Here is a 16,624-nt window from a genome sequence, read left to right as displayed (position 1 = left end):
CTCCCGGCCAATCAGAAAGGGGGTCATGAGACCCGTTTCCTGGTTGGCCGAAAGTAAAAGCCATCCTAATTTCCTATGAGGAGCAAGGAGGAGAAGACGCAGAGCAGAGTAGATGCATGGGAAGCCCGGCTGACTGAGTCGTGACACAGAGGAGACTGCGGGGGGAGTCTGCTGCCTCAGTTTTTATGATGGCAATTTGCATATACTCCAGAATGTTATGATGAGTGATCAGATGAATTGCAATTAACTGCAAAGTCCCTCTTTGCCATAAAAATGAACTTAATCCCATAAAAAAAAAAAACATTTCCACTGCAATTGTGAAGAAGGCTTCAGGGCGCCCAGCAAAGTCCAGCAAGCGCCAGAACCGTCTCCTACAGATGATTCAGCTGCAGGATCTGGGGTACCAGGGACGTGCGGTGAGGTCATTGGCTGGTGAGGCAATGGCTAGTATCAGAGCCAGATACACACAGGTTACATACGCCGCAAACGTTAGAGCGAGAGCAATAATTCTAGCACTAGATTTCCTCTGTAACTCTAAACATGTAATCTGTAAAAAAAAATTAAAGCGCCGCCTATGGAGATTTTGAAGGACTGAAGTTTGGCGCCATTCCACAATTTTAAAGCGTGACATGTTAGGTATCTATTTGCTTGGCGTAACCTAATCTTTCACAATATACAAAAAAAGGGCTACCTTTAGTTTTTTTGTATTATTATTATTCATGAAACTGTATCTTTCCAAAAAAATGAGATTGAAAAATTGCTGCGCAAATGCTGTGTAACATAAAAAGTTGTGACTACCATTTCATTCCCTAGGGCAGTGATGGCGAACCTTGGCACCCCAGATGTTTTGGAACTACATTTCCCATGATGCTTGACTACACTGCAGAGTGCATGAGCATCATGGGAAATGTAGTTCCAAAACATCTGGGGTGCCAAGGTTCGCCATCACTGCCCTAGGGTGTCTGCTAAAACAATATATATAATGTTTGGGGGTTCTTGGTAATTTTCTAGCAAAAAAATTATGATTTTTACATGTAGGAGAGACGTGTCAGAATTTGCCTGGGTGGCAAGGGGTTAATTACCATAAGTAGGTAATATACAAAATAATTATTATTATATTGTTTTTAAGGTAATTTACTATTTTTTCCAAAACTGTACTCAAGCAGGTGGCCTAACGGACAAATGACTGAAGTTGACATCCAACCAGTAATTCCACAGTAAATAGATGAATAATAAATTATTATCTTACAACATATAGCATAATAATATATGCTTTAGCTTGATTAAAACAAGTACATTTTCAACAGCAGAAGATTCTCATTCTCCCTCTTAACTGTGTGAGAAAAACATGGGATTATGGGTAAATCTTATACTCCAAAAACCCATGCTTTTTCCTTGTAGTTAAGAGGGTTGGACTGGAAGGGAGCGTGTGTCTTTTAGACACATACCCCCTTCTATGACACTGCAGTGAGAAGCGTGCCTCCACTGCAGCATTTTTATTGGACAGCTGGGGCTAATGTTACTTTACCATTGGTCGAAGACTCCAAGCTTTCCATTGAGCTCAGTGCCTCTGGCAACAAGTGAGGAGAGGCACTGTGAGCTCATCCTCTCAGTCTACTGCAAACAGAGTGTGCCAACTTGTATTTAAACTAATATGTATGTAGCTTCTGACAGGTTGCACAAGAAGCCCCGTATCTCTGGAAACACAGATAAGAGCCCCATTTTTACCAGTGATGGGGTAGGACTTCAGCTACCTACCTCCTAAATTTGGGGTCTCTGTGACTCCAGGTTGCCGAGCTACGACCTGCAGAGCTGGATCACTTTTTTTGGGGGTTTTTGTTAATGTTCATGACAGGTAAGGCTCTGCCTCCCCTGACTGCACCTCCCTGCAGGGGACCACAAGTGCAGAGCTAGCTCAGGAATGGCAGCAGGAAGGTGTGGGGGCATCTACGCCCACAGTGAGGAGAAGACTTTTGGAGAATCGCCTGGTGTTTGGGGCATCCCAAAAAAAAACCTTATCCGGATAAGAAAAGGTGAGCGCTAACCATCAGTCTTGTGTCATGCCAACAGTAAAGCATCCTGAGACCATTCATATGTGGGGTTGCTTCTCAGCTAAGGGAGCGGGCTCACTCACTATTTTTCCTAAGAACACAGCCATGAATAAAGAATGGTACAAAAACATCCTCTGAGATCAACTTCTCCCAACCATCCAAGAACAGTTTGGTGAGGAACAATGCCTTTTCCAGCATGATGGAGCACCTTGCCATAAGGCAAAAGTGATAACTAAGTGGCACGGGGAAGAAAACATGGAAATTTTAGGTCCATGGCCAGGAAACTGCCCAGACCTTAATCCCATTGAGAACTTGTGGTCAGTCTTCAAGAGGCGGGTGAACAAGAAAAAAGCCCCACAAATTCTGATAAACTCAAAGCATTGATAATGCAAGAATGGGCTTACACCAGTCAGGATGGGGCCCAGAAGTTGACTGACAGCATGCCAGGGAGAATTGCAGAGGTCTTGAAAAAGGGGTCAACACTGCAAATATTGACTTTTTGCATAAACTTAATGTCATTGTCAATAAAAGCCACATGAAATGCTTGTAATTATACTTCAGTATACCATAGTAACGTCTGACAAAAAGATCTAAAAACACTGAAGCAGCAGACTTTGTGAAAAGTAATATTTGTGTCATGCTCAAAACTTTTGGCCAGGGCTGTACTATAATAAATTGCTCAGTGAGCGTGTTTCGGCTCTGTATTCAGTTGTCCTGGAGTTCCACTTTAAATGACAGACAACTGTAAGAATAATCTGAATAAGAATACTCCATGACTTATTGTACGAGGTGATGGGACCGCTGCTTTCACTCATTAATTTCCGAGACTCTTGACCCCATGTGACCAGATGATCAAGTCCTGTCCATGTGTAATGGTGCCATGAGGACAGTGCTGAGAACATTTCCCGAGTTCCCGTAAGAAGGTCAGGTCAGGACCCGACCTATACCCATAGACATGCATTACTTTTTAATCAGATGCTTGTTCTGTGTATTAGTGACCCTTTGTGGTCGAATATCATTACCATTTGTTAAAAATCACTCTGATCTTTTTGTCAGGGTAACTTTGAATTATCCTTGTCTTATTGTCACCAGGGTTAAGTGATTGGAGGATTATGAATATTTTTATGCAAACATTCATATTCTATGCTATAAATCAGTGTTTTAGCTTATGCTGCTTGTTTCTTTTTTTCTTTTTTCTTTTTTTTTTTCTTTTTAAATATGCATGGGCTTTGCAAAAAAGTTCTAGGAAGTTCACACTGCATTCTGTGTTTAATTAGTTTACACATGGCGACAGATTATCCCTGCTAAGAGTAGGAGCCATTAATAGAACACAGAATGGCTAAACTGGTATACATGGAAAATAATCCTGTGATCAAGTTGTCACATAGGCACATGGTGGCCAAACCTCTGAGAGGAAAAAAATAAACCCTTTTAAATGCTGTCTCTTTACCCATTCATATCTCCTAGTGGCTGGTTACACCAGTTTCCAGTTACACAGTTCCTGTAGTGCACTAAATTTTATCGCAGGCCGCATCAACAGTATGGTTTCCCTCAAAGGGCCGGTTGTATCTGAGGTGCGCTGCATGCAGAGTGCAGGGTTCAGGCGTGCATTATACACTGGGTGCAGGGTGTCGGGAGTGTGCTGCGTGCAGGGTGTCGGGAGTGTGCTGCGTGCAGGGTGTCGGGAGTGTGCTGCGTGCAGGGTGTCGAGAGTGTGCTGCGTGCAGGGAGTCAGGCCTGTGGGCCTTGTGCTTGACATATTTGCTATAGAGGGGGTTCAATTGCAACATGTCTGAGACTCTGTTACAGCATGTACTTTTAGGATACTGGTTTACTTCAGGGGCTATCATGTTGTTACACTTCCAAAGAGATTTACATGAAATGACCTTCCTTAAAGTCCCACTTGGGTATTCTTATGGTCACACTATACACCTGACCTGAAAGGCTGCGAGCTTCCAGGTATCGGGAGTTTGGTTAACTCCGTTGCCCAGCTACATTGCCCGGTAAACTGTGCTGACTTGTCCCCGACCTCTTCCAACCGCATTCCTGTCTGGGCCCAGTCTTACTTGCCCCACAAGATTTAGGCCACACATTGACCGGTGAGAAGAAAAGTTCTTGATTTTTTGTAAAGCTTCACTGGAATGTAATGGGAGATGTAGTAGTCCTTCAATCACATGGGGATAGCCATTGAAGAACAGCTGTGTCTGCCAATGCATACCCTGTTCGTTGGGCAGAAGTCAAAGTCCTAGTTCTCCTTACACTTAGCCCACTTGGGCATGAGGTTCCTGTGGTGCTCACCTCTGGGTAAGACCAATACCTGGAAATGATATATCATGTTTTTGATGGCTTTCCCATGGGGGTCTAGAGCAGGTCTACTAAGTTTGTTGCTAGTAGTACCCTCTCACTTCTCCTCCAATAACACTACTTGCCTCCAGCCAACTCTTTAAATAAATTTCTGCAGAGGGAGAACCACAGTGAGAAAACGGGAGGATGCAACTAATCAAAAGTAATAGGGAGCCAGGAAACCAGGACAAACTCCCTATTTCCCTATCTAACACCCCTCTGCAACAGGGCCTCCACCGTTGCAGTATGTGCATGTACAGTACATGGATTAATTGCATGCACATCATATAGCTAAAAGTCTGTGGACACTTATCACATCTATGCAAGTTTGTTGGATATTGGATTCCAAAACCATGGGGATCTGTGGTTATAACAGGCTCTACTCTTTAGGGACGGATTTCCGAAATCGGAATGTGTCTGTGGCAATTTGTGCTTAGTTGTATAGGCAGGTTGGATAAGTTCCAATTTATCCCAAAGCATTTAATGGGGTTGAGCTCTACCATGTCTTTATGGAGCTGGCTCTGTACACAGGGGAACAGTCATGATGGAACAGAAAAAGTTGTTCACCAAACTGTTACCACAAGATTTGAAGAGCGCAATTGTCTACATTTTATTGTATAGTTAAATCAAAAAGGGCTGGCAACTCGGATGCTCTTGAATAAAAGTCCTTTATTGGTTACTTGGGTACAGGCTATACCCATTTTTCCGATTTTTACCATCTCCCCAAAATACACAAGCAAGACAATCCAGTCAAAGGTCGTCCAATAGTTGCCGGAATAGGATCGCTATTGGAGAAATGAGGAGAATGGGTTGATCAATTTCTCCAACCACTTGTTGTTCGTTTACCTGGGTTTATGAAGGACACTGGACATTTGTTAGCCCACATGCAAGAATTTTTTTGCTCTACAGAATGTATCTGGATCAATATAGATGTTATATCTTTCTATTCCTGCATTCCTCACTTCCTAGCACTGGCAGCCATCAAACACCATCTTTCATGTTACAGTCCTAGTGTACGTGAGTTCATTTGTAGAGCAGTAGGATTCCCCCTGACACACAACTTCTTTGTGTTTGAACGATACTACATTTACAGTCAAGGTGCATCTATGGGGGCAAAATTGTCCCCCTCCTTAGCGAATCACTACATGGACTGGTAGGAAGAATCTATTTTATTTGCCCATAGTAATCCATTTAAAACCAATATCGCCTGGTATGGTCGTTTCATTGTTGACCTAAATGTAGTCATGGCATGGATCGGGTGAAGCCATTGGTGATTTTATGAAATATATTAATACTAAGTCTCTAAATTTGGAGTTCATCTGTGTGCACCACCCAACCCAAATAGACTTTTTGGATTTGACCTTGATGGGGCAGGGAATTCCCTTTTGCTGGCTGATAGCTGTCACACCATTAAGACTTTGCCCGCTGGTGAATTCATCAGGACCAGGAGGAACTGCTCTACAGACAAGGATTTTTTATTTTTTTTTGCAAGAATGTGCAGCGATTCAAAAGCGACTCAAAGAAAGGGGCTACAACACACGAACAATAGCTAGAAGTAAAAATATAGCGTTTCACAGAGATCGGGTGGAGATGATTCAGAATGGTAGTGCAAATAACAAGTGTTTTCAATAGAAATAAAGTTAATTTTGTCACTACGTTTTCTTTAGAATACAATGAAATTGTTGAGATTCTCAAAGAACATTTTCCCATCCTATATGCTGACAAGGATCTGTACAGTGCCATCCGGGGGGGGTTGTCCTTTTTCTAGCAGAGGGGCTCTCTGGGTAGCATGTTGTCACCCAGTCTGTTTTGCTCTCAGAAGACAAACCACAGACCTGGCTCTCCACTGTAGGTTCCTACATGTGTGGCCTTAATACCTGCAGGCAGTGTCATAGACCTAAAAAAGCACCTCAGTTTTTTTCCTTTTCTACTAAGAAAAAGTATACCATCAAACAGTATATTAACTGCAATTCCAAATCGGTGGTTTATGTTATTCAATGTAGTGCCTGCAGACTGCAATACGTTGGGTGTACTATACGCCCTTTGAGAGTTAGAATCTTGGAACATGTGAATGACACTACAAATATAAAATGCTAAAAATATCTCAGATGTGTCAAAGCATGTCCAAGAATTTCATCATGCTACTCTCAATGCATTTCCCTTTTTTGGTGCTGAACAGGTTAAAAAAAAAACCCCAAGAGGAGATGACACTCATTGTATTTTGCTTAAACGTGAAGTGTGGTGGATCCATACTCTCAATACTAGAAAGCCGTATGGCTTGAATGATAGGATGGACATAAATCTTTTTCTAACATAATCGCATTGTTTGATACATTTATTTAGCAGTTTGAACAAGCTTTGTTCATGATATGTCCTTCATATGCCTGCTGTGCGTCATCCTTTCTTCTCTCTATGTGTTTTCAATTGTCTTTAAATGCTTCTGATCAAGATGCACCCGCCCCATTTGGAGTGCTTACTTTGTTATAAATATCAGATTTTAACTCCCAACGTGTATGCTTTGATGAAGGCTTCTTAGCCGAAATGCGTCGGTGTATAGCCTGTGCCCATGTAACAAATAAAGGACTTTTATTCAAGAGCATCTGCGTTGCCAGCCTTTTTGATTCAAGTATTCTATTTGGGGCCTGAACGTTCTGGCTAGAGCACTGGATCACAGCTCCTAGACTTTCATATTGGCAGTGGAGCTGGGGTAACATTTTATTTATTTTATTGTATAGGGTTGAGCTCTGTGCAGGAGGCCGCCCTAGTTCCTCTTCACCAAACTGGCCAAACCATGTGTTTCTGGAGCTGGCATTGCACACGGGGCACAGTCATGATGGAACAGAAAAGGGTCTTCACCAAACTTTCCACAAGTTTGGAAGAGCACGATTGTCTGATTATTTGTATAGAGTTGAGCTCTGTGCAGGCCGCCCCAGTTCCTCCACACCAAACTGGTCAAATGGAACTGGCTTTGCAAACAGGACCATAGTCGTGCTGAACAGAAAAGGGTCTTCGCCAAACTGTTACTACAAGGTTGGAGAAGCACACTTGTCTACAATGTCTTCATATGCTGTAGTATTAACTGTACTCTTCACTGGAAACACCCAAACACATATACATGACTTTTTTTTTTACTTTTCTTTTTATATTTCAGGTTAAAGTACTTCAGGCCACAGGTTTGCCGCAGCACCTCACCAACTTTGTGTTCTGCCACTATACGTTCTACGACCAGCCAGAGCCTATCAATGTGGCCCCTGAGGTGGACCCAAGTACAGCCTCCCCTCTCAACAAGGAACCCCAGTGCATGGTTGTCTTTGATCACTGCAAGGTGTGTACGGGAACTGCTCCCCTGGTATTGCCCATCCATGTATTCACAGTTAAAGTGGTTCTAAAACCTTAAGATTTTTTACCTTAAAACATTCTATGCATTAGGTTAAAAAACCTTCTTCGCTGAAGTATCTTACCCTTATACTTACCTTAGCCCAGTCTTGAACCAGTGCTCTGCACAAGAGCAGCAGCCTTTAATAAAATGACACTTACCTGTCCAGGGATCCAATGCTGTCCCCACCCAGGCTAGTTCTTCACTGGTGTTCGGGCCCCCAGTGTTGCCATGTTTACTAAGGGGAAATTGGTTCTGATGCTTTGTGCCTTAACAGCTGGCTTCCCTGCTGCCCATGGGCTCTGCACTGAATGGTCCAATAGCCTTCTGCAACCTGTGACGTGTCCCAGAAGGCTGCGGGCAAAGAGAAGGGGGCTGAACTTTACAATCTGAGCGGAAGTTGGAGTAGGCACCTGTCAAAACTGGGTACCCCCCCCTCTCCCAAAAAAAATAATGTAATGTGCCAAATGTGGTGGTGGGTGGCTTTGGGAATGGTCCCATCACTTCTGTGGCATGTCCCAGAAGACTCCGGGCAAAGAAAATGTAATGTGCCAAATGTGGTAGGGGAGGTGGGGGGGAACTTAAAAGTGAATAGGCAAGCATCAGTGAAGGAGAAAATTATTTATTTACAATATTTTCTGCCAGAAACTAAGATTGTTGGTCTTTTTTGCTAAAAAAAAAAAAAAAAAAAAAAAAAGATAAAAAACCCAGTGGTGATTAAAAGAAAGCTCTATTTGTGTGAAAAAAAGTAAAAAAAAAAAAGATTTGGGTACCATGTTGCATGACTGTGTATTGAAGCGGTTAAAATGCATCTGTAGCCAAAACCGATTTCGTTTTTGGGTGCAGTGTGAAAAGGGTTAAAATCTGTTGGATTTTTGTATGCCAGCTGGGTAGGGGTGGCCTTTCTGTTCAACCTGGTCACTGTTGTCACCGAGGCAGGAAGTGATTGGAACTAAAATATTTTAGAGTTGTCACTATAAAAAGTGCATCTTCTTCTGGGCACACCACTTCAGGTGACAAACTGTAAGTGTTGATCCTTCCTTACTATATCCAAAACGAAAAGAAAAGGTTTTTAGCTATTCATACACTAAAGCTAAAGTTGAATCTCTAAGGAGCCTGTATAGTTATGCAAGACTGAAGGAAAGGTCGGAGGTCAGATTTAAAGTTTATCTGATAGGGATTGGTTAAGTTTTGTTGTCCCCGCTGGAAAGATCCTTCTTCACTTCTTGCTCTGGAGACACAATAGGAAGTTGGGAAATCTTGCTAAAGTGAGAATAAAACCTCATGGCTTTATATACACTTTGTCCGCTTACCCAGTTTCTGTTTTTTATTTTATTTTTATTTATTTTTTTCCAATTAGGAGTTTTCTGTTAACATCTCAGAAGATTTCTTGGATTATCTGGCTGAAGGGGCATTGGCGATTGAGGTTTACGGACACAAGCAAAACGACCCCCGCAAGAATCCTGCCCTCTGGGATCTGGGGATAATACAGGCCAAAACACGCAGCCTGAGGGACAGGTGAGCTTTGATGTGCTTTCTGCTCATTCCTGTGCATTACAACAGTAGAAGTGATAAAATGATTTGATCATCTCCGTAGAATTGTGGGAATTGCTATTGATGACTCCTCATTAAAGAGGACCAGTATTGTGGCAACTATGCCTGCCCAGAGAGGCAGACAAGGGGTAAAGTACTAGTCACCAGTGTTGACTGTAGGATCCCTGCAGATAATAGTTTTCCCAATACTGATTTTTACTATGCATGGTTCTGCACAGTGTCTTGGTGTGGAGGCAGCCATCTTGGTAGCGACCGAGCTTTGCTTCCTCATGCCAGAGTTGCCCCCTGGATGACTGGTGACCAAATGACTGGCAGGGTGATGATAGTGGGGAAAGTAGTACAGATCCACAGAATTGATGAAGCAAAAGCAGGGAGATCTTTGCACTTCAGTTCTTCAGGTACAGCTTCCTCTCCAGCAAGGAGAACAGTGATCAGCACAACAGTGACATATCACCAAATCTCACTCCAAATCTGGTGAGACTAGCAGTCAGAGGCAGCAGTGCCATAGTTCAGAGGTCTCCAAGCGCTCTAAACAAAGAGCCAGTTTACTGTCCTTCAGACTTTAGGGCTGGACTGTGTCGGGTGGGAATAGAAAAGGTCCCGATGTCAGTGGGAATAAATAATACCCCCATCGTTGGCGTCAGCGGAAGAAATAGCACCCTATCTCTGGTATCAGTGGGAAGAATTAAACCCCACTGTTGGTGTCATTGGGAGGAACCGTTTGTGTCATTGGGAGGAATTATCCCCAATCTCTGGTGTCATTGGGAAGAATTGTGCCCCATCTCTTTAGTGTTGGTGGGGGGGGGGGGGAATTGATTACCTATCATTGGTGTTATTGGACCCCATTGTTGGTGCCATTGGGAGGAATGGTGCCTCAACTTTGGTGTCAGTGAGGAATTGTGCCCCATTGATGGTATCAGTGGAAAAAAATAGTGCCCCAAGGGCCGAATAAATGCAGGCAAAGGGCCGCAGTTTGGAGGCCAATGCCCTAGATGATCTCACACTGTAGATATACTGTACAGTTATGAGATTACAGAATTGGCGTGATAAGCAAAGGAAATGCACTGATAGCGCAGTGCCTGGGCAAAGGAAATGCACTGATAGCAGTGCCTGGGCAAATTTTTATGAAGACTTTATGAAAAAGGTAGATTTTTCAGTGTGCTGTTTTAGGGACACTGAACAGTTTTAATTGGGGTAGCAAATCTTCACTTTTTGAGTTCAGATCATAAGGGGTCATGATCCAGTTTTACTACCCTGTGGGTCACTGACTCAGGTAATTCCATGTACTCACAATGAGATTATCGAAGGAATGGCAAGCAGCCAATAGAGGCTGGATCTAATGAAAGATTTGATTGATTGGCAGATTGATTTCACTATCTCTAGAAAACATTGTCCTCCTTATTTTTCCTTTGTTCCCGATTTACATCGATCGGCTTCTGTGTCTTGGCCCATAACAGATAGTCGTGTTGTGTTCATTATTTTCTAACTTGTACTTGAAAAATGACAGCCATAATTCCAATTCTCCCTGTGGGATACATAAGGATAGCTTCTTTTGGGCCGATTTCCATAAATGAGCTACAGTACTGCTTAACACCTAAAATTTGGAATTAACCCTTTGCACATGGGTTTACACCATTGTATATTTCTGACAACATTTGCATAAAAACAGGGATACCCCTGCCCTGCCCCCCCCCCCTTTGTCTTCCTTTCTGCTTACCCTGGCTTTATCTTCTCTATTCACCCTTTTCCTAAATGCTCCCTTTCTTTGCTAATCCTTTCTTTGTTTACTTTGTCTTCTTTTATCTCATTTTTACTTTCATTTTCCATGCTTTATTATTTTATTCTTGCTTTATTCTCTTTTTTTCCCCCATCCTAATGTTTTTTGGCTTCTAAACTCTTTTTGTCTGTCCCATCTTGGCAATTCATGTCCATCCAAAAATGCTATAAGCAAGTATTTCACAGTAGAGTGTGGATTGACCAGAGAGTTGGATGCCGTAGATGAAACAAACTGGGCAGCTTTGGAAAAGATTAAATAATGCCCTTTCTATAGGTTGCAGGCCATTTACATACCTCCTGAAGCCTGGCCAGAAAACACCCAGGGATGCCCCCATCCCATCTTTCTTGTTGCTAGAACATTGCGAATAAATATATATATGTGTGTGTATATGTGTGTGTGTATGTATGTATATGTATGTGTATGTGTGTGTATATATATATATATATATATATATATATATATATATATATATATATATATATATATATATATAATTTTAGGGCTGTTACTGATTGCAACTCTGCATTAGTCAGTGGTAAATGTGGTATACACTATATACAACAACTTAACTTCACAGTTCACACAAATACGTTTTAAATTCAAACTGTAGCACTGATGTAATTTTTTTTTTCCCACAGTAGCGTGACAATCCCTCCACCTCCAGTCTAACTAATCACTCTCACCTTATGGCATGGACCCCTGTGCAAACAGGTGGTCATGCAAGCGGGTATCAAAAGGGTTAGCACGGACCATAAACTTCTCTCATGTCTCCTTAGATCTCAGCAAGGACGCCGGGTCATGGGTAGAAAGAAAAGATCTTTTTGTGCTCACGCTTAAGTATAAGATTTAATTTTTGTGTTCAAATACAAACTACTCACATAAAGATGATAAAAACACAGCCTGTAAAGCCAACAATCATGTTAGTTCCGTAGGGCAACAGCGGGGTGACGTCCTGCATAGCTCCTCCCCCATACGCGTTACGTTCAATCAGAACTTCAACGTCACCGGACTCCTCCCCCCTTCCCTTCATTAGCAGATGGAGGCACTTGGGGAAAGGGGGAAGAATTCGTTGACATCACTGGAACTCCCTGAAGTCGGCGGAGAGGTGAGTACTGGTCAAAAGAATTTTGATCGATCAAAAATTTCCACAGCCCTAATATATATATATATATATATATATATATATATATATATATATATATATATATATATATATATATATATTTATTTATTTATTTATTTATTTTTTTAATGTACGGTGTGGAACTAAATCTAGTCACTTAAACTGAAAAAAAGAATATATTAGGTGCTAACAATAATCTCAAATTAGTTTAAATACTTCTTAATTGTGAAAATACTGTATATAAACAAATGTGCAATAAAAACACATAACAGTGTGCAAAATTCAAAATGTGGCATTTCAAAAAGTCCAGAAAAAATAGAATAAAATAAAAATATTAATTGTGATAAATCCAAGTCCAGTCGAATGATATGACAGAAAAAAAAGTATATATCATTATAATGAGTAATAACTCACTCTCAAAGAATCACCAACTTGTGGCAGATGGAACCCAGCTCACACATAAGATGGAAATAAAGATCTGCATAGAGTACACCAAGGGGTCACACAATGATGCAGCGTGGAACAATTCCGAACGTCCGGTCTCAGCCGCAGATCGCAAATGGCGTCACCCAGCTCTTCCCGACGTATTGCGTCACTGACACGTGACTTTATCAAGGTCTGGACAAAGTTAAGTCACTCCCAGCCTATTCAGACCCCTTTCATGCTCTCTATTTTTCCCTGTTGCAATGGCTCTGAACTCAGCGATGTTGTGACAGAGGATCGTGGACCACACATGTTTGAGAGCTTGGTCCCGTGATGGTGGGAGTGAGCAGTAAGACCTGAAAGTGTATTACAAATGTCTTCTCAAAACCCACTGCCCAGGCTATGCAAATCAATGAAAAGAGCAAGATACAGCAAACCGTAGACCGTTTTTTGTTATGATCTGGAGCTTGCACCCAAATGGTGGCAACAATGCAGAGGGTTGATGAGCCAAAAGATCGTTGCCACCACTAACCTGCAAGTGGAAGTCTCTGGCCGGATCAACAGGTGTTATCATCAAAATTCAATATATTTAAGAAAAAAAAGCACAAATTTTATTGTAACAAATATAATTTTTTATTTTATTTTTTGTTTCTAAGGCTCTTTTAAGTCCATGTCCACACTTTATTTATAATATTATATTATTTATAATTATTACTAATTGGATAAAGCTGTCAAAATTGGTAATTTTTGTCTTGTGTGGTTGTACATGCTAAATTAAGGCTGAGATGCTGGAGACACAGAATTAATGATTGCTGCCTGTCATGGATTTATTCATGATTGGTTTCCTCTGAATAAAGCTGAGCGTGTGTGTAGTTTGTGGGTGCGTGTGTGTGCTTGTGCGCTTGTGTGTGTGTGTATTGTGCAGACGTGGAAATGCCACACTAATCCAGTCCATGTTACTCATCAGGTGGAGTGAGGTCACCCGGAAGGTGGAATTGTGGGTACAGATATTGGAATTAAATGAGAATGGAGAGTACTGTCCCGTAGAGGTTGTCCCTGCTAAAGACGTTCAGACGGGAGGCATCTTTCAGCTGAGACAGGTAAGGCTGAAATGATCTGTACTCATGTTGTGCTTGTTGCTGGAGGAGGACGGAGGTGTAGACAATGGTATATATGCATCATCATTATCCTAAATAAGTGTTAAGACCTGCTGAATAAATCTGGAAGACACCAGCAGTTTCACCAGGCGGGCGTGTCTGTCATTTCTAAATTGGTGGTCAATGAAGAAGTGATCCCTTATATTGGTGGTCCATGTAGAAGGGATCTTTTACGATGGTGTCCGTGTAGAAGCGATCTCTTACGATGGTGGTCAGTGTAGAAGGGATCTCTTACGATGGTGGTCAGTGTAGAAGGGATCTCTTACGATGGTGGTCAGTGTAGAAGGGATCTCTTACGATGGTGGTCAGTGTAGAAGGGATCTCTTACGATGGTGGTCAGTGTAGAAGCGATCTCTTATGATGGTGGTCAGTGTAGAAGGGATCTCTTACGATGGTGTCCATGTAGAAGGGATCTCTTGCGATGGTAGTCCGTGTGTAGAAGGGATCTCTTGCGATGGTAGTCCGTGTAGAAGGGATCTCTTACGATGGTGGTCCATGTAGAAGGGATCTCTTATATGGGTTGTCAGTCTAGTAGCGATCCCATACATTGGTCGTCAGTGTAGGCGGCAGATCAAACTTCCACTGTTCTCCCCAGCAACCTCAGTACAAAACCCTGGCTGAGAAAGGCAGCTTTAGACTGTCAAAGAAACCCTGCTGTTATTTTTTTTACTTAAAAGTGTTTTAAATGCTTTGTGAAATTCTTGTTAAAATATGCAAATGAAACCCACTAAAGCACATCAAAATGCTTTGTTTTTTCTGCAATTATGTCAATGAGTGCTCGGTGAACATACGTCATAAATGCCTGTCAATTGAGTTGCAAGAGCTGTACACATGCTGTGCCCATTACGAGGGTTTCTAACATCTTTTAAGTAAGTACCTGGGTCTATACACCTGCTGTGCCCATTATGAGGGGTTCCCACCACCCCTGAGCCAAGTTCCTGGGCCTGTACGCCTGCTGTGCCCATTATGAGGGGTTCCCACCATCCCTGAGCTAAGTTCCTGGGTCTGTACGCCTGCTGTGCCCATTATGAGGGGTTCCCACAATCCCTGTGCTGAGTTCCCGGGTCTGAACAACTGATGTGCTCATTATGAGGGGTTCCCACAATCCCTGTGCTGAGTTCCCGGGTCTGAACAACTGATGTGCCCATTATGAGGGGTTCCCACCAAGTCTGTGCTGAGTTCCTGGGTCTGTACAACTGCTGTGCCCATTATGATGAGTTCCCAGCTCTGCACTCCTGCTATTACTGTTTCTTTAGTGGCTGTTCTTTACTGTTCCATCTCACAATGCAAGTGCATGAGTTGGCGGAATTGCTTTCTATATACATGCATAGCTGAAACGTTATCTCAAAATCAAACAAAGTTGTTGCAGGAATCTTATGAGAGCTCCCTTTAGTGAAAGTTGTTTAAAAAAAATAAAATAAAAAAGTGACCGTTGGGGCTCCTTCACGCCAGCATGTGGTGGTAACACACCATGCATGCAGTTCTAATCGCATCCAACACACCTGCAAAAAAGTTTCAGCATAGACACGATGCTCCTGCATTGCAGGCCATTATATTTGGAATAATTTTGCCTAACACTAAGCGTCGCGGTCTGAAGCAATGAAATGTGCGCAGCGTACATTCCCGTTTTAAATTCAGATGAAGTTGGCGCTGGCGTGGTTTTGCCAGTCTTGTCACAGCCATGTCTGTGCATTGAATTGTGTTGGTGGATGGTGTGTTTTATACGGTGGCGGTTCTATATTACTTGCACGCCCCATCCTGCAATGAGCGGAGGAAACGATACCCTACGGCCTCCACCTTGTGTGGAGTAGCGGGGGTAATGAATTGCTTTTGTGCCGGCATTAATTGGAGTAAATTAAGCAAGCATTTACCTTGTTTATTGCCGAGGCAGAGGATTAAAAACCTCCAGCAGACCGGTCTCCCAGGGCTTGCCAGGAAATGTCTGAGCTGCATCTAATTGCTCCCGAGCTGCGTAATAACCACTTTCCCTCACCTTGTTGCTGCAATTACTGTCTCTGCTATTCTGCTAATTTTTCCCTAAAGTTTATAGCTAATTACCCGGTAATTCAAATTAGCCTGCTCGCTGCAGGGGGAGGCGCTCGGCACATTCCTGTACACAGGCGGGCTGCCTCTTGCACTCCTCCACGCCGTGATTCAGAGCAAGGTATGGGAGCCAAATCACTTTGGTGGCCTAGAAACCAATCGCCTTAAAGTTGGACTCCAAGTGAATGCAGCTTTGTTGTCGGTTATCATTTAAATGTATTTTTTTTTTTATATATATGGCAACACCCAGACTGGGAGAGGAACGGGCCAATCGGGTGTGCTGCATGCACATTTGCTGGCCAGGATCACGCTGATAGGATGAGAGAGCAGAGTGATCAGGGGATGAACTTAGTCTTCTGCTGCTCTTCCACTGCACAGTCAGGAGCCCATGGGGAGGGGACTATAAAGGGGATGCCGCTGTATTCCCTTTAGGCTAGGTTCACACTGCTGTGATGTCCGAGATCGGATGTGATTCGCACTGCAGTGCAAATCACATGCGATCTCTGTGCGATGTGATTTCAGCCATAGAGATAGTATGGCTGAATTCGCATCGCATCCGGCCCAAACTCGTACAGGATCCTTTTTTTGGTCTGCAGCAGAATAGGATCGCATGGGTGTTCATACCATGCGATCCGATTCCTGTCCGAGTTTGCAGATCGCACTGCGATATGCGAACTGATTTAGAGGTGTCATTAATTTTTAACTGACACTCCCAGCAGTTCACATAGGGCAATGTGAACTGCCGCCGGGAGACATGTGATGCCGGAACCTGCAGTT

The 16,624-nt window shown here is 42.7% G+C and overlaps 1 protein-coding gene across 1 annotated transcript in view; it reads left to right on the top strand.

Annotated features, from left to right (window-relative positions):
* Positions 1-16,624, top strand: part of KIF13B (kinesin family member 13B) — a gene marked incomplete in the record, with an annotated part of 350,254 nt that overhangs the window by 219,277 nt on the left and 114,353 nt on the right. Inside the window, 3 exon segments of the mRNA XM_077489267.1 lie at positions 7,546-7,719; positions 9,131-9,288; positions 13,615-13,747. Coding sequence (XP_077345393.1) covers positions 7,546-7,719; positions 9,131-9,288; positions 13,615-13,747 — 465 coding nt within the window.

This window comes from Lithobates pipiens, unplaced genomic scaffold, assembly GCF_037356315.1.
Source record: "Lithobates pipiens isolate NorthernLeopardFrog02 unplaced genomic scaffold, aLitPip1_a1.2 Scaffold_18, whole genome shotgun sequence".
Lineage (NCBI taxonomy): Eukaryota > Metazoa > Chordata > Amphibia > Anura > Ranidae > Lithobates > Lithobates pipiens.
The sequence above is the reverse complement of the archived record's forward strand: the minus strand, read 5'-3'. Positions and strand labels throughout refer to the sequence as shown.